Raw genomic sequence first — 18,779 nt, forward strand, 5'->3', positions numbered from 1 at the left:
ACAGTAACGTAATTTTTCTTTTAACCTGTCGTTTGGGCATGAAAAGTCAAAAATATAAAAACACACCCTGTTATTTTGATTTACAAACAAAACGGTTTTTCAGCTTTCTCTCTCGCTCCCTCTCTCTCTCTCTTGCTCTCTCGATGATTTTTAATAATTCTCCAACTTTGAATAAAAATATATCTCTGGAAAAGCTTAAAGACGAGGGACAATAAGAAATTTTGGTTAAATTGCTTGTTGCCAATTAAATATTGTATATGAAATTTTGACATTGAATTACAAAAAAAATTATACCCTACTAAATGAGACGTTTGAGCATTTCCTTTGTCATTGTCCGGCTTTCGCGTCTAACAGATACCGGCACTTAGGTGGAGACACAATACCAGACATGAACCAACTTAGGGGAGTGGTATTGAAAACAATTAAGGATTTTGTAAGGAGCACGGAATTTCTATCTTAAAATTTTCTTTTAAGAGGTTACTTTAAAGTTCTTAGAGCGCACAACCAGCCGATTACTGGCTTAGGTGTATGTCCATCATATCATGAAAATTCTTAATGAATGAAAATGTACGAATTCGATTGTTTATGAAAAAAGTTCTTATATTTATGAAACTTTGTTTCATACATTTAAAGAAAATATTCATAATATTAATAATTTTTATCATAAACACAAAAATTATGTTATTTTATGTCTACACTGGCTTGTTTTCCTTCACTGGTTTTGGCGAACATCTTCACACCAGTTGAGATGTTTTACAATTTTCATATTTTCACACTCCCAATTTAAATTTTATGGTGGTTTATTGTTAAGATTTATTTTCTCTTGCTATGTCTGTAAAATTTTGGTTTATTTCACAAATTTTTGTGTAGAAATTTGACTTTTATTTTTTGACAATATTCAGGGCTGTGTTTATATACCACAATTTAGGCATTTATTTGGGTTCACTTGCTTTGAATGACTCGTTTTTCCCTTGTAAATTGCAAAGAAAAAACCAATCGTTTTCAGAGCATTATAAAGGGAAAACGAGTCTTACCTTTCGGGGGCAAGTATCTAAGGCCGCTCCTTCTGCTTAAAAAGCCCCAAACAATAAGATATTCACCAACTATGGAAATATGGGACCCAATCTGAGAACCAATATCCTCTCTAGTGGAAAAAGTACTAAAGTACTGACTTCTTATCCCTGGTCAACATCAGCGATGCCCAAAATGAAGATGTGTCTCTATGTGTGAAATACTCTCTTTAAGTATTTTTAACTCTTGCAATATGTAAAAAGTAATTTTTTGTTCCGAATGATTGGTGTTTTGCAGAAAGTAAAAAAATAACATTTAAATACTTATTTATACCTTACAAGCGTTTAATCAATCAAAATCATTGTTTTTAAAATAAAAACAGAAAAACGATTATTTTAACCCTGAAAAAAGAATGCGTGTGACTTACCATCAACTCTACCGCAAAGGGCTGGTCATCGCTTGTCTACATTCTGTGAGTGATAATTTCAGAATTCCGACTATACTTTCTCTAATCCGTTCGCTTCTTCGAAGACCGGAAATGTTAGGTGTATTCCCTTCTGAATTCCGTCTCCTCTGCATCTTAACTTACCTCGTACTTAACTGCTAAATGCAGAGCAAGCAAAGCAGTAGGTGAGTCATAACAATGAACTTTTTTTTTCTTCGGAAAGCAACAACATCAGGCGTTTGTTATCAATGAAAGATGTGCACTCGCATATACATATGTACAGACGACTATATGTGTAAGGGTGAATGTTGAGCTGACATCATTATTTTTCAATATGGAGAGAATAACAATAAAAGAGCCAGACAATAAAATCACTCTCAATTTTATATTTTTCATAAAAAAAAGGCGTAGTAAAAGAACACCGGTTTCATTGTTGCTTTTCTCTTTCAATTTTGTTTACATTTTTTGTTGTTGGATTTGTGTACGTGTGGGGGATGGGGAAGGGCAACTAGTTGTTTGTTCGGTTAATGATACTGAGGAGGGGAGACATCGTACAATGCCGCAAGTTAAGGTTGATATTATAGTTTTTGTAGTGTTTTCATATGCGTACAGACAAATGACGATGAAATGTATGACGCCATGGTCGTCGCAGACAAAAGCACAAACTTGAAAATCAAAACAAAAAGTTTTACAAACCACTTTATAGTCTCCCCCAACAACAACAGCAATGATTTACTTAGAAGAAAAGAGAGTGAGTGAGTGCATTTTACCTTAAGTTTCGATTTCCTCCGCAGCCAATCAGTCAGTCTGAAATCAAACATACGCGTGTGAAGACGTGCTAAAAGCATTGCAAAGCTCGAACCAACCGTTAGCATTCGACAAAATTGAGAAACCAGTTAAAAAAAAAAAAAACAATTAAAAAGTAAGAGATAAAAAAGTAAATATATATAATAAAAATCTAAATAAACTTTTCAATTGATATGAATTTTAACTAAAAAAAATATATGTAGGTACCTAGGTACATAATTGTAGGATCTAATGCGTGGGTGTGGTATACATTTTTTTTATTTTATATAGAATGATATTGGTAAAATATTGTTTGTATTTTCTGTACTCTTAGTTCATTGGAAAATTTGTTGTTTTCTTAAAAAAAAATTATAATGTATATGTATGCATGAATGTACATATATTTTCCGCGTATTTTCTTGGAAAACAGTTTGCTACGCTAGGAATATTCGAAATACTCTTGCTGAGAACGATAAAAGACGCGCGCTACTTTGTCTGCCTCGATTTCAATAAGTAACGTAAGTTTGTTTTTTTTAAATAATGTGGGCAATTGGGGGCCTTTCGATGATCTCATTTTATAAGCACACAGATATATTGCGGTGTATTGGTTTGCTGTGATTTTTTTAATTTTACTTAAAATTGTAAACTTCAAATTCAGATATATCTACATTCAATTTCAATGTTCAATGAAGACTAAGGTTCAATGACTGCCGGGCCACCAATAAGATGAGTTCACCTTTAAGGCTGTTTTGGCCCTTTGTCACACTCGAGATAAAAGGAAGAAATTTTGGAAAAAAAGGCGTAGTGCCTGGATTATATATAGATTAAGAGATGACAAAAGTTGGTAGAGAGTGTAGTTAAACCTGCATGTAAATCACCGTTAGAATATTGACATACACCCACACATATCTCTACTACGTACGTGTCAAGGCCCATATCCTGTGCGCCAACTTACAATGCTATGTTATGGAGGATTTTATCATGTCTTTTTTTAGGAGAATTTTGATTCGATGTCGATGTTTAGGGTTAGGTTAGGTTAGGTTTAAGTGGCAGTCTGCCATCAGACTCACTTAGACGTTTTCGTCCATTGTGATACCACAGGAACAGAAGAAGGAAGATGCCTTCTAGTTCCTACCGTTGAACCATCCAGATCGCTTTAAAAAGCCCAATAACTTGTGAAAGTTCACATCCGCTAAATCAGACAGGTTCTCAAAGAAATAAGAACCTGAAGTGGAACCCCTTCGAACTGCTAGTGCGGGACACACACACAGAAGGTGTTCTATAGTCTCTTGATCCTCGAGACTCCCTACAGCTTCTGCAAAAGTCGTTGCTGGCAATCTTCAGTCTGTCAGCATGTTTTCCGATTAGACAGTGACCTGTCATGACGGACACAATGACTGAGACGTCTGTTCTAGCCAATGACAGCAAAGCAGTAGACCTCTTGAAGATTTGACCACATAGTTTTGGAATGCTCACAGCCCCCTCTTTGTGACCATTCAAAATTTATTGCCCTTCGGGCCTGGTCCTGAAAACTTAGATTATTTCCAGTGTCCCTGGATTGTGTAAGGTAGTTCCTAGTCTCGCAAGCTCGTCTGCTTTAGAATTCCCTGGGATATCTCTGTGGCCCGGCACCCAGAACAGGTGAATTTTGAACTGTTCAGCCATCTCGTTGAGAGATCTGCGACAGTCGCGGGCGGTTTTTGTTTTCAGAAATACGTTCTCCAGGGATTTAATGGCTGCCAGGCTGTCTGAGAAAATATTTATGCCCATCGTCGTTATCATATTTTATCTTAGCCATTACATCACTTCCTTAATTGCAAGGATCTCCGCTTGATACACACTGCAGTGGTCGGGTTACCTCTTCGATATAAAGCGGCTCAGGTAGGGTGTAATCCTCACTGCCTGGAACATCGGATATTGTATCAAGTATAACACAGTGTCCGTAGCCGCCACATAACCAATGAGAAGGCTTCCTTAACCTCACGGCAGTGGTCACTGCAACTTAAGTAGCCACAATGTCCAGAGGCATAAGATGTAGCATTAAATTCAGTGCATCAGATAGTGTCGTCCTCATTGCGGCTGTGATGCACAAACAAGCCATCCTTTGGATCCAGTTTAGTATTGAGCAGTAGGTGGTTTTTGAAACGCCGTCCACCAGACCACAACACCATATAGGTCTGACAATTGCAGTATGTACCCAATGCCTGACACGCGGTCTAAATCCCCAACTTTTGCCAATGGTTCTCCTGCAGGAGTATAGGGCAAGAGTGGCCTTTCTTGCCCTTTCCAAAATGTTGGATTGTCAATGTTTAAGTGGTCCCAAAATCAGTTATTTTCCAAGGTCTCACAGATTAATGAGTCAATTCTCTTATCGAATTCATGCCACTGTAGCTTATGTCCGCCTATAACGCTGAACGTTTGCGTTTAAATCCTGACGATAACATCGGACAAAATTTAAAGCGGTGGTGATCCCTTCTTAATGCTGGCGATATTTGACATGCATGATCATGTAAAAAATTCTCCCCAAAGAGGTGTCACACTGCGGCACGCCATTCGGACTCGGCTATAAAAAAGTCCCTAATCATTGAGTTTAAACTTGAATCGGAAAGCTTTCATTGATGTGTGAGAAGTAGGGGTAGGATGACCCCCTATACTCCGATCTGATTTTGTATGGCAGATTCGTAATCTACTCCCGAATACCTTTAATTTGAGGCCCATATTGACTTGAACGTACAATATGTCTGTTTGGGGAAATTTTGGGGTTGGGGCGGCCCGATGGGTACTTAGACCAAAATTGTAATACCATATTCGTATTCTATTTTCCAATACCTTAGATTTGATACTCATATTGTCGGTCCACTTTTGATTTTGGGTGTTGTTTTGGGCAACGGGCTATGGTCGGCCTCCTTCTGATACCGAAAAATTATATAGCTTTTGTTTCCTTTCAGACCAACCTACACAATAAGCGAAAATTTCTAGAAAAGCGGTTCTGCCGTTTTTCAGGCTATACGGAACAAACAAACCGAGTCGCATATATCCGTGACTAATGGCTAATGTGCTCATTTTGGGGATGACCCCCTATACTTCGGCATTTGTATGGCAGATTCGTTATCTACTCTCGCATACTTTCTTATTTGATACCCATTTTGTCCTTATTGGTCCACTTTAGATTTTGGGTGGTGCTTTAGGGTAACGGTGGAGGTCCGCCCCCTTCCATTATAAATAAATTATAAAACCTATTCCTAATTACTGACCATATTCGTAATCTACTCCTGAATACCTTTCATTAGAGTCCCATATTTTCCAGATCGGTTCACTTTTATTTTTGAGTAATACTTTTGGGGTAAGGGGGAGGGTCCGCCCCCCTTCCGATATCAAAAAATTATATAGCCTATGTTTCCTTCCAGACCAACCTACACAGTCTGTGAAATTTTGAAGGTAATTGGTTCAGTCGTTTTTGAGTCTATACGGAACAAACAAACCGACAAACAAACCAACACAAATTCAATTTTATATAAGATAAGATTACCATATGAGGCTACATATTGCGCAGAACTCTAGCGTGCAAATCATCCTTAGATTAATTCTTCATTTTCTGCAGAACTTTTTCCTGAAAGAGTGGAAGGCTCAAGGGACTTCACAACTTTGGATTTTTCAAAGACAAAACTTCTTATCTGCAGCTCTAAACATTACCACCGGCCTTTATGAGCTTATGAAAGTTTTGAGCAAACAGTAAATCATCCTTAGACTTTTCCTCCATTTTGTGCAGAACATTCTCCTGGAAGAGTAGAAGGCTAAAGGTACCTCACAACTTCTTTATTCTGCTTTCTTTTTCCGGGATAGTTTCTAATAAACACTAGGTCTTGACATTTTGCATATTTCGACATTTGCAGTCCGAACTCCTTACAGTGGTGGAAGATTGAATTCCGGTACTTTGAAATTTATATATCGTTATCGGACACCAAATTAGTACAGCGGTTAGCATGCCGGCCAACAACGCTAAACGTTCTAGTTCAAAACCTGGCGATAACATCGTTAAAATTTACAACCCTAACTAATGCTGGTAACATTAATATAACGTATACGTCATTAATAAATATTAAAATAAAGTATACGTCCAAATGGCCAGATTTGTTAAGATTTTACTTCAGTTAGCACAGATCAAGACATATTAACCCAGGTAGTGTACAGAAAACAGCTGTCTTTTCTCACGAAGCGCATTATCTGTTAACGAGTTTTGGTTGTGTGTGTGACACCAACGTCAACGATAAATGGCGCGAACTGGTAACACACTCAAAATCAGAATTGCAATAAATACTGATTTTGACAGATAGTGCACTCAATTTGTTGTTGTTGGACAACTGCTCCTATCTGTTTAATTTATTTGGCACAGATGTAGGGGCCCCGGTAGTCAAATTGCGGTGGTCGTGTGTCCGATTCCCACCAGAGGCCTTCGACTTAAAAAATGTCAGAGAGAGAGAGAGAGAGAGCTATATCCAAATCTGAACAGATTTCTTACACTTTCGATGGGCTTCGTCTCTAGGCCAAAAAAAATGTCTGCCGAATGCGCTAAATTATAATACCCTATACCAATACTGATTATTGGCTGACCGAAAATTGCTCAATGAAAAAACCAAAAATTAGACGTTTGAACGTACGGTACGTACATGAACTTTCAGATGGCAATAACAGAGATCCCACCAATTCATGACTGTGCCGCTGGGAGCAGTGCCTCGCACTCGACTTCACTCGACCTTTCAGGTTTCCAATCGTCGCTTTGATTATACCGCGCTGGTGTGACCTGATCTTATCCTCTATCCGTTCTCCCATCACCATAAGTCTCATAGCTTGACAAAGGCTCTATAAGAGAAACTCGGCGATGCATATATATGGAAGCTTTTTTCTAAATCTAAGCCGAAATTCACCAGTCATCAGAAGACCCATAAGAGAAATCCTTGTGCCGAATTTTGTGACGATTGGTTAACAAGTGGCCAAATAATTGAAGTTTTGGTCAAAGTCGGACGGAAATGTTAATGGGAACTAGCTGTGTTCAAAACAATAGCAGTGTTAACACCTCATATTTTCACAAGTCAACATCAACATCCAAAATTAAGTAATATTCTAAGGGCATTTAGAAATCTATATCAATTTTTATTTAAAGTATTTAAAGATTTTTGCATTTTGTTTCTACAAAGACAGCATTTTGATATGTTTTGCTAGGTTTTTTTTTAATTGTACAGAAAAATATGAGAACTAGTTTTCAATAGACAAACCTTGAGAATCTCATTTTGAAAATAAAACTTTGTAACAATTTTTATTGTAATTTAACGATCAAACACTTCTTTGCACACTCGGCTTGGCATGTTCATCATGGAGTGCCTGACGCCTTCAAACCCAATGCCAATTTCAATCAATATGGTCTCACTTATTGTTGGTTGGGCTACGGCTATGTGTAAATATTCTTACATCATTATTATGAAGAGAGCAGGGGGTATGATGTCATATTAACTAGCGTTTGCAAACACATTTTCAATGACGATTTCAAGTCGCATATTTTGAATTCAAATTTTGTTTGTCGTAGCGCCAAGTATTATTGAAATCTCAAATATTCACAAATTCCAGAATAAGGCATTACTGACTGTGTGGTTGGTTGGTGCTAATTTAATTCTTTTTCTTGACTGAGGTTCTCTCAAGCAGGCATGCAGGCAAGCAGACTTGACGTTGGTGGTGGAGGAAACGTGGCGATTTTTAAATTTATTTTTCATGGTTGCTGTGGTTAGTGAATAAATTTCGATTTAGGCAGTTTCCTGTTGTTTTTTTTCTTCAATTTGTTTGTATTTGTATTTTTCTAAATATACAAATATTAACCTTTAGATTTCTTCTTTCTCTAAAGTGTTTCACAAAATATTCAAATTGAAATTACAAATATTGGGTTGCCCAAAAAGTAATTGCGGATTTTTCATATAGTCGGCGTTGACAAATTTTTTCACAGCTTGTGACTCTGTAATTGCATTCTTTCTTCTGTCAGTTATCAGCTATTACTTTTAGCTTGCTTTAGAAAAAGTGTAAGTTAAAAAAATCCGCAATTACTTTTTGGGCAACACAATCCTTAATTGTTTTCGAACACCCCCCCCCCCCCAAGTTGGTTCATAAGACGCGGGAAATGACAAAGGAAATGCTCCAACGTCTTATCATCTTCCCCGCATGCCCTACACATGCTATCACTTGCCGCAACGATTTTACATAAGTGAGCTCGAAGTCCTGTCCCGTTATGTTACCAATATCTATGCTGACCTCCTTTTTGCTTCCTTTCAATAATAGCCTCGTCTTCTCACGATCTGGATCCCCCCATAGGATTTTCGCCGTCCTACCGACCGTTTCGCTGTTTCACAATGTTGCATGCGTATTCGTCTCCCGCTCCCTTAACTCGGACTGCGTCGACTCGAAAGGCTTCGGGTTAACCAAGTTTATGGCAGTCCTCTCGCCTTCACCGCCAAATCGTCTGTCCTTTCATTTCCCCTTACTCCGTTATGGTCCGGCACCCAAACGATGCGGATTTTGCCATCCTCAGAGAAGGCGTAAATCTCCTTCTAACACTGCAGGACTGTTCGTAACCTTACCGTCCTGGTTGTTATTGCCCTTATGGAAATTTTACTGTCGGTAAAGATGTTCAGACTCGAGGTCCTCGCGTTAGCACCACCCCACTTCACGCATTCCGTGATCGCGCGGATCTCCGCCTGCAGGACCGTATTATGGTCTGGCAGTCTAAAACAGATCTCAGTCCCTAGGTTCTCAATGTAAACCCCTAGGCCCATTCTGTCCTCTAGCTTTGATCCATCCGTGTAACATGATCTTCCAGATGGCAATACTAGGGTTCCGTGTCAATCCAAGACTGTGCCGATGGCAGCAGTGCCTCGCACTCGACTTCAAAGTTCATCCCAGTTATACGATCGGAAACCTCTTCCCTTCCTTCCAGGTTTCCCTCGTCGCCTCGATTGTATGAGCTGCTCCCATCCTCAATCCATTCTCCCATTGTCTTAAGTCTCAAAGCCGCAGTGGCTGCCTAACACTTAATCTGTATGTCAATGGGTTGGATATCTAGAATAGTCTCCAGTGTTCTAGTGGGCGTGGTCCTCATCGCTCTGCCTATGCCAAGACATTTGCCTATGCCAAGACCTGCATAGCAGTCCACCAAACTACAGAGGCGTATGTAAGTATTGGTCTAATCACGCTCCTGTAGAGCCAGTGGATTATCCTCGGATTCAGGCCCATTTCGAGCCTACGACCCGTCTACATAGTGCCCAACATCTGTGAGCCCTCTCAGTACGCTCCAGAATGTAATGTCACACCTAAGTATTTGACCTTGTCAGATATCAAAATCATCTTAATGAGGAAACGTGGTGCGTTAAATTGGCCCACCTTCGTCTTTCTCGTGAACAAGCATATTTCAGTCTTCTCTGGGTTAACATTGAGACCTCTGGGTCTAGCCCAGTCATATGCCATATGCAAGACCCTTTCGGCCCTTCTGCATAACTCGTTCGGATTATTATCCCTTAGAAGTATTATAACATCGTCTGCGTAGCAGACGGTTTCAAATCCCTCTTCAGTCAGCATCCGTAATAGGTCATTTATGGTGGTCACCCATAGGAGTGGCGATAAAATGCCCCCTGTGGCGTGCCCTGTGTCACTTTCTCCCTTAAATTAATGCCATGGGACACACAATTTATCCACCTGTACCTTAGCATATGGTTTATCCAGTCTCTAAGGACCGGGTCCACCCGGTACTGGTCTAAGGATTAGATCAGTGTATCGGTTCGCACATTGTTAAAAGCCCCCTCAATGTCAATGCATATCGCCAGTGTGTACGTTTTGGCATCGAAGGATTCTTCTATTTTATGCACAACCTCGTGCAGGGCAGTCTCCACCGACCTTCCCTTGACATGGGCATGCTGTTTGTATTTGAGCAGTTCGCTGGCTGACCGTGTCGAATGCCTTCGATAGGTCCAGTGCCACGAGGACCGTCCTATCACATGGCCTGGGCTGATTGAAGCCACGGGATCACTCTGCCCATTTTCCATATAAGAGTGTTCAATGACAGTTTGAGGACAGTGGTAAGGTACTCAACTCCAGGTGAATCCAGATTCTTCAACATCAATGTAGAGATGCCGTCGGGCCTAACGCCTTAGATGATTTGGCACCACGGATGACATTTGTAACTTCGCCCACGGTAAATTGTGATGGCTGTTCATCGGCTCGGAGACCACGAATACGGCGAATGGCTCTCCTCCTTGCCCTGTCTCTCTCGGATTGCACAATAAATTTACGGTTGAACAACCTGGCGCATCTTTTCGGATCAGTCACGGTTATTTCGCCAAAAATGACTGAGGTCCTGTCATCCCGTCTACCGGGGTTCGACTTAACAGTCGACCACAGATGGCCTACACCGGTGCCTAAGTTACATTGCTCCAAGTGTTCCAGCCACAAATTCCGCTTATGTTCGTTGACTTCCCTGTTTATTTCCAGATTCAGCACGCTGATTCTGGGGTTAGCGGGGTCCATAGCACGAATCCCATCACGCTCGTCTGCGAGTACCACTGCTTGCCCCGGGAAATTGGGCCGCACTTGGGGTGTTCGACCGGCTGGTATAAAGCGAGCGGCTGCTGCGTTGATGATGTCTCGGAACGAGGACGCAGAAGGCGACGACGATGACGACGACACTGCTGGCTATGTTCGCACAGCACCTTGCGACATAGCCAGTATGACTATACTCCCGTAGTGAAGTGAGGCCAGAGCAAGATTGGAAATGTACCCACTCCATGCACCGGTTACACCTCACCAACACCGACCGATGATGAAGGCGGTTCTGGCAAACCGAACAGAACCAGGGCCCGGGGTTCTTTTCAATCCCGGCACGGACCAGAAGCGTGCGGAGAAGGCACTCCGGGATGTGCCTCTCCCATGACGAAAAAAAGACGAACACCTACACTGAGGCGGCAGCCCTTGCCGATGGGGATTCCATCGGGTCAATCCGGTGCCTACAACCGGCTGCCATGGGATTGCTACTAATTTGTAGACAGTGTTTGCTATTTTCAGCTAACTTTTTTCTGTGAGTGTATGTTAATTCTCACTTTACAATGTAACCCGATCTGCTGGCATAAGAATACCCAACGATCTTTTACTCATTCTAAATGTAAATAATAACAACAATAACAACAAAACAACATACTCAGAATCATCGTAAATAAGTCAACGCTCTTCGAAAGAAAAATGTTTCCAATTGAAAAATATATTTATGTATATATAACACATAAAGCACAGATGTCCCATTTTAACGCCTAAAGGTTTGCAATAACATATACATACACATGTACATATTAACTTGTACATACAATCCATGTATGTACATGTATGTATGTATTTTCAGAACGCCATGAATTGAATGACGTCAGTTGGAAAATTCAAAAATTGTATCTGCTCGCTCGCTCGCTACCTCGCCAAACATACTCGAGGCACATTGGAAATGCCAATATTTCTGCTCTTTAAGTTAATTTTAGTAAATGTTTCAAATTATTTTTGCATTGAACTCAACTCATCTCAGCACAAAACAAAGCATACAAATGGGGCGAAACGAAACGAAAGCATTTAGCCATTCCGAACGGAATGGTTTCCATCAAGATTTCAAAACAAAAAAATCTGTATTTTCAAAATTACTCAACATTTTCGAACCAGTTCGTGCATATGTGTTTGTTGTGGGTCGGCGGTGGTCACTGCTGCTGCTGCTGCTGACGATGATGCATGATTTTCAATAGCATTTCTGTTTTGTTTTAAAACAAAAATTTAATATTTTATTGCGAATGAACTAAAGAATGTCTCATGTAAGGAATATGTTTCATTTTTTGTCTCATTGAGGTTGTCAGACACTGCGAGAGATGTTTACCTTGCAATTTGTCCTTAGGTTGGCAAAAATAACTTGTTGACCTATTTCGTTTTAGACAATATACCGGAAATGTACACAGTACACTTATTTTCAGTGACTTTTGTAAATAATCAATATGCTTGAGCTAGAGTAAAAAATTATTTAAAATTAGATTTTTATACAAAACTAGATGGACCCGCTCGCTTCGCTGCGCCTTCTTTTACTTTATATGGAAACAAATTTTATCATATCAAATACCATGCTAGGACAATAGTATATGTATATCGCTCGATTAACAGTATAACAATATAAATGCCTTTATCTGAATCCCACACTCATAGAAAAAAGTTTGCTGAAAACAGCAAACACTGTCTGTTGAATATTAGTAGTTAATTTTGCTGCTATTAAAGCAGTAGTTCTGCTATTACAGCAGTAGTTCTGCAATTTCAGAGCACCAGAGGCTTACTGCTGTTGTTTGTTGAAAATGACTGCTGCTTAATTAGGAAGGGGATGTTAGAAGAAACCAGTATGGAAGGGCAAAAGTGGGGCGGTGCCGACTGTATAATACCCTACACCTACCCTATAAGTACAATGTGGGAGCTATATCCAATTCTGAACCAATTTTGATGGACCTCGGCGAGCAAATATGTTCAAACTGTAATAACTATGGTTGACAAATGAGAGCATTATGGCAAATTGCCCAAAATCTGACGAACATATATATAGAAGCTATATCTAATTCTCAACCGATTTCGAGCAATCGTCGTCGAGGAAATCGTTGTACAATGTATTGTATTTGTATTTTATTATGAATATTTTGGGAAGATTGGAAAATAAAGGCGCTCGCAGTGGTTCTAGAAGTGAAAATCGGGCGATGTATATATATGCGAGCCATATCTAAATCTAAACCGATTTCCATGAAAGAAAATAGAAAATCCTTCCAGCAAAATTTTGAGAGAATCGGTTAACAAAGGACCATTCTATTGCAATATTACTGAAAATCGGACGAACATATATATGGGAGCTGTATCTATATCTGAACTGATTTTTTCCAATTTCAATAGGCTTCGTCTCTAGGCTGAAAAACATGCCTGTACTAAATTTTAAGACTCTCGGATGAAAACTGCGACCTGTACTTTGTACACAAATTAACATGGACAGACTGATGGACAAACAGAGGGACATAGATAATTGGAATCAGAAAGTGATTCTGAGTCGATCGGTATACTTATCAATAACAAACAACAAAAGAGAGACAAGTCCCCACAAGAGGCCATTCTACGCTTAAGACATTGGGCCCATGAAAGACGTATTTATTACGAAATTTAGAATAATGAGTTGTGTTGGCCCTCTCCACATATTTGCCCGATATGGTCTAAGTCGGAGTTTGTATTAATGTATGTAGCTGTATCTGATCCGCCAAAAAAAAACTTCTTGGGTTACCAAATCTCATCCGATCTTGACAAAATTTGCATGAAATACATGTGCTAAGTATTAAAGGTTCGACACCAGAACTATGTGCTTTTTTCATTATTCTCATTTATGTTCTAGTTTATAAAGGGTGATTTTTTTGAGGTTAAGATTTTCTTGCATTAGTATTTGACAGATCACGTGGGATTTCAGACATGGTGTCAAAGAGAAAGATGCTCAGTATGCTTTGACATTTCATCATGAATAGACTTACTAACGAGCAACGCTTGCAAATCATTGAATTTTATTACCAAAATCAGTGTTCGGTTCGAAATGTGTTCATTCACCGTAACGTTGCGTCCAACAGCATCTTTGAAAAAATACGGTCCAATGATTCCACCAGCGTACAAACCACACCAAACAGTGCATTTTTCGGGATGCATGGGCAGTTCTTGAACGGCTTCTGGTTGCTCTTCACTCCAAATGCGGCAATTTTGCTTATTTACGTAGCCATTCAACCAGAAATGAGCCTCATCGCTGAACAAAATTTGTCAAAATTTGAACACATTTCGAACCGAACACTGGTAATAAAATTCAATGATTTGCAAGCGTTGCTCGTTAGAAAGTCTATTCATGATGAAATGTCAAAGCATACTGAGCATCTTTCTCTTTGACACCATGTCTGAAATCCCACGTGATCTGTCAAATACTAATGCATGAAAATCCTAACCTCAAAAAAATCACCCTTTACAATATTTTATTAAGGGGTTTTTTTAAATCCTAAAACTTATATTATATATTTCTTTTTTTTTCATTTCAGCCACCCACCTATACCCAGCTACTTTTCTTCCAAATATCACTTCTAGTCCTTAAACAGCCAACAAAATGTCTCACTCCGTGACTATTACTCGTACCACCACCAATACTTCCTACATTGTTTTAAATACTGGCTATTTGAAAAGTTTCAGTGGTCTTTTGAAACTCTGTCAACTGGTAAGCAAAGTTTAGGCAAATGTTATGGGTTTCGATATCAACATAGAAGAAAAAATATACTCAAACAAATGCTTTGTAATAATACCGGTTTTGTTTCCAGCTTCTTGGCGCTGCCATGGTTGGCATTTTCAGTTACTACCAACAAAATGGATACTGCTTTCCCGGTTATGACGGCATCGTTTTCGCTTTTCTAATGTCAGTGACATTTATGATAGGAACGTTCTGCCTACTGTTGTCATGTTTGACGTCGCTTAGTACGGGAGCAATTATATCAAAAACAATTTATGTAAGTTGTATTTATATAAAATATATATACCTTGACCTGTGCATCACCTGATGCTATGTTCGCTTTTCGCGTCGAAAATCAATATTTTTCGCGATAACAACAGTAGGTTCAATGATAACATAATACTCTTATTTAAATTTTATATTAAGTAATGAGAGAATGTCCTCCCAAATGACAAAATAAATTCATTTAGACGTAGGAACAGTTGACCAACAAAAAACGAAAAAAAACGAGGACACTGGCACAATTAGGTAGCGTCATTAACACAACAACAAAAATCTACCCCCAACGAAACTACCTTGAGTGGCAAATGACGTAAATTGAAATCTCAAAGTTGTTTTCGAAATAGATTTTGTTTTACAACTTATCTTTTTCAAATATGTTTTATATTTGTATTTTCATCCTTATAACAATATATATTTTTTTTGCTTATGTGCGGAACGTCGTATCAAATAGAACATTGCGTCAATATTTTGTCGCGTACACCTTAATGTCGCACAAAGCGCCATCTAGCGGGCAATTGCCGAACATAATTATCAGCTTTGGCATGCACCACGATCCCTGTCTGAATGACAGTAGGACAGTTTGTATTGTGTTGTCATTTGGCCCATCAGAGTAGTTCTGACTGGGAAGTACGCCATGATAGGACAAATGACAACACAGTCAACTGGGCCAAGAAGGAAAATCGTTCTTTTCCTTTTGAGATGTTGAAGCAGCCTGAAGTGGAAACGAAGTGACTACCAAGAAAAGTTCAGTGCCATTAATCAAGTGACAACAACAACAACTAAACGCCGTAGAAGAAAATTAAAAAATCATACCTTTTGGTCAACATTTTTTGTTGTAATTGTTGATGCTTGCCGGTTGCTAAATAGCAAAACAGTATTCCAATCTGTGGAATTGGAAATTATTAGACATTAATCTGAGTTATTGCCAAGGCAGGAAAGTAAACGAAATAAGTGAAATTTACCGAACTGAACTTAAATTCCTGCCTTTTAACATTTGAGAAAGAAGAAAAAACTTGAGTAAAAAGAAATCACACACATAAGTGAACATTTTAAAGAAAAATATAGAAAATACATAATATGCAGGGGCGTAGCAAGATGATGTCTCGAGAGAAAAACAAAGGATCCTCGCATTATCAGGCAAACAAAAATTAAGTTTTTTTCAAATTTTTGTGCAAGATAAACAGTACTCGTTCGGTCCTCTATTTCAAAATTAATATTTTCCATCCCCGCTATCAGTAAATGAATTTATCTTGTTAAATGAAACCGGCATTCAGGATGCACTAATAAGATGAGGTCATGCGAACAGCTGAGATACCTTCAAATTCCTACCGTTGAACCATCCAGATCGCTTTAAAAAGAACAATAACTTGCGAATGTCCACATCCGCTAAATCAGACAGGTTCTCAAAGAAATGAGAACCTGAAGTGGAACCCCTTCTAACTGCTAGTGCGGGACACATACAGAAGGTGTTCTATAGTCTCTTCTTCCTCGATGTCCTCACAGCTTCTGCAAAAGTCGTTGCTGGGAACTTTCAGTCTGTCAGCATGTTTTCCGATTAGACAGTGACCTGTCATGACGGACACAATGACTGAGACGTCTGTTCTAGCCAATGACAGCAAAGCAGTAGAGCTCTTCAAGTCTAAATGAGGCCACATAGTTTTGGAATGCTCACAGCCCCCTCTGTGACCATCTATCATTCGTTGACCTTCGGGCCTGGTCCTGAAAACTTAGCTTACATATCGCTAGAGGCATACCCTTAGGTTCTAGCAAGGATCTCTGCTTGATACACACTGCAGTATATACCCAATGCATGACACGCGGTCTAAAACTCCAACTTTTGCCAATGGCTTTCATGCAAGTGTTTAGGGCAAGAGTGGCCTTTCTTGCCCTTTCCTAAATGTTGGATTTGAAGTTCAATTTCATGTCCAGCAAAATACCCAGGTATATTGCGCTTTCTGTAAATGGAACATTCTCTCCTCCCAAGGAGACAGGTTCCCCTGTAGGCAACTTGTATCTCCTGCTGAAAAGAACTACTTCCGTCTTGCGCGTATTTATACCCAAACCACTTTTGGTAGCCCACTTTGCTGTTGTACGTAGAGCTTCCTGAAGTATATCTCTTAGAGTGCTAGGAAACTTTCCCCTAATCCCAATTACCACGTCATCAGCATACGCGACCACTTTAATAAGCACAGATAAAAAAAACGTGTTTTGGTGTGGAAACAAAATAATTTGATTGCTGTCAAATTCCGCTCGCGGAACAATTAACAATATCCGCGACTATTCCGAAAGTAGAATAGAATACCAGCCCTTACAATGATGAAAACACAAATATAAAACACATTTGAAGAAGATATAGAACAAAGTTAATTTCTAAAACCACTTTGACATTTCAATTCACGGTATTTGGCACTCAAGGTAGGTAGTTACGTTGGGGTTAGATTTTTGTTGTTGTGCTAATGACGCTACCTCTTAATTGTACCATGCCAGAAATATTTTTCTGCTTCAATACTTACTGCTTATCTAAAAAAGTAATCGCGGAAAAAATATTAACTCTCGTCGCGAATATCGAACATAGTACCTTTACATGCTGTGTGTACATAGGCGCATAAACTAATTTTTCCAACTTTACCACTTTTATTGCAGGAATTAATTTATCACTTTGTAGCTGCTATTCTATTATTGGCCTGCTCTTTGCAAGTTATCATTATATTGAGTGATAGAGGACATAGAGGTAACAAACAACTGGATGCTTATTTCGCGGCTGGCATCATTGGTTTGATCAATGCTGCATTATACTTTATCAGTACACTCTTAGCCCACCGATCTTATCGTGGTATTTAAATATACACCATAAAACCAAAAGAAAAACAGATTTCATACAAATTCGAGTATAGTATCCAAAGTAAAATAAAGTTTACGATTACAATAAAAAGGAATTTACTTACGAAACTTTTACTTTTGCTTAGTATTGACTAAATGTTTGCTTGAGAATATGTACTAAGAACACAATAGTTATAAGGCCCATCAACAAAGTGAACAATTTCATCAATTATGAATTTCATTGCTGTAATAACGTATGGATAATACATGCGATGCATTATTACCTTTCGTATTTTTTATAAATATAATTTATTTCCTTTTTTATAATATTGCCTATCAGTAAGATGATGAATAAACTGAAATACATATGTATATGTTAATTAACAAACTACAACGAGCTGAGTGTAATTATTTTGATTGTATATGTACTAATACTAGATTACTTTATACTACTATTACTACTACTACAACGAGTTGCAATAATTTTCATTATTTACCACGACATGAAGAGTTGTGCACAAAACTTGTGCTACTGTGATGATATCTGATATTCATCACGTTCTTTACACTGTAAATATAAACATATGAAAGCGTGATAAGTTCGGCCGGGCCGAATCATATGTACCCTCTCGCACCGACGCACAGAGGCGCAATTTGAGTTTTTCGTGGCAACAATGAATGGTTTAAACGGCGTATGAAAGATAACTGTTCAGCCTACGGAATCAATGTTTAAAAAGGTGCTACGCCTTTTAGGTGCTTAGTTAGCTATAACTAAGTCAGAATTTGTGGAAAAGTGGTAAATAAGTGGATTAAAAAACAAATATTTTTGTAAGTTTTAAATTTTTTCCCTTTAATGTGTTTAAATTATTAACTAAAAAATCTTTGTTTTTAAGACTAATCATTTCTAAACTAGACCTTTTTTCGTGACTATACATGCCGCTTTAAAGAAATAAGTTGATCGGAAGATGGTGCCAAAATGTGGACCGATCGAGACAATATAGGTATCAAATGAAAGGTATTGGAGAGTAGAATACCAATATGGTATTCAAATTTGAGTCTAAGTATCTGTCGGGCAGCCCCAACCCCAAAACTCCCCCAAACAGACAT

At 38.8% G+C, this 18,779-nt stretch overlaps 1 protein-coding gene across 2 annotated transcripts; it reads left to right on the forward strand.

Annotated features, from left to right (window-relative positions):
• The first annotated feature begins 2,235 nt into the window (after window positions 1–2,235).
• Window positions 2,236–17,801, forward strand: LOC106096067 (uncharacterized). 2 transcript variants are annotated; one of them, XM_013263612.2, is made up of 4 exons: window positions 2,236–2,378; window positions 14,389–14,561; window positions 14,662–14,847; window positions 17,496–17,801. In XM_013263612.2, exons 2-4 carry the CDS (start codon window positions 14,454–14,456, stop codon window positions 17,691–17,693), a joined length of 492 nt encoding a protein of 163 aa, XP_013119066.1. In that variant the 5' UTR covers window positions 2,236–2,378; window positions 14,389–14,453; the 3' UTR covers window positions 17,694–17,801. The 2 variants fall into 2 exon arrangements, with proteins under 2 accessions (XP_013119066.1, XP_059223450.1); XM_059367467.1 differs by lacking the exon at window positions 2,236–2,378 and adding an exon at window positions 2,611–2,760.
• The last annotated feature ends 978 nt before the right edge of the window (window positions 17,802–18,779 follow it).

Source organism: Stomoxys calcitrans, chromosome 4 (genome assembly GCF_963082655.1).
Source record: "Stomoxys calcitrans chromosome 4, idStoCalc2.1, whole genome shotgun sequence".
NCBI lineage: Eukaryota > Metazoa > Arthropoda > Insecta > Diptera > Muscidae > Stomoxys > Stomoxys calcitrans.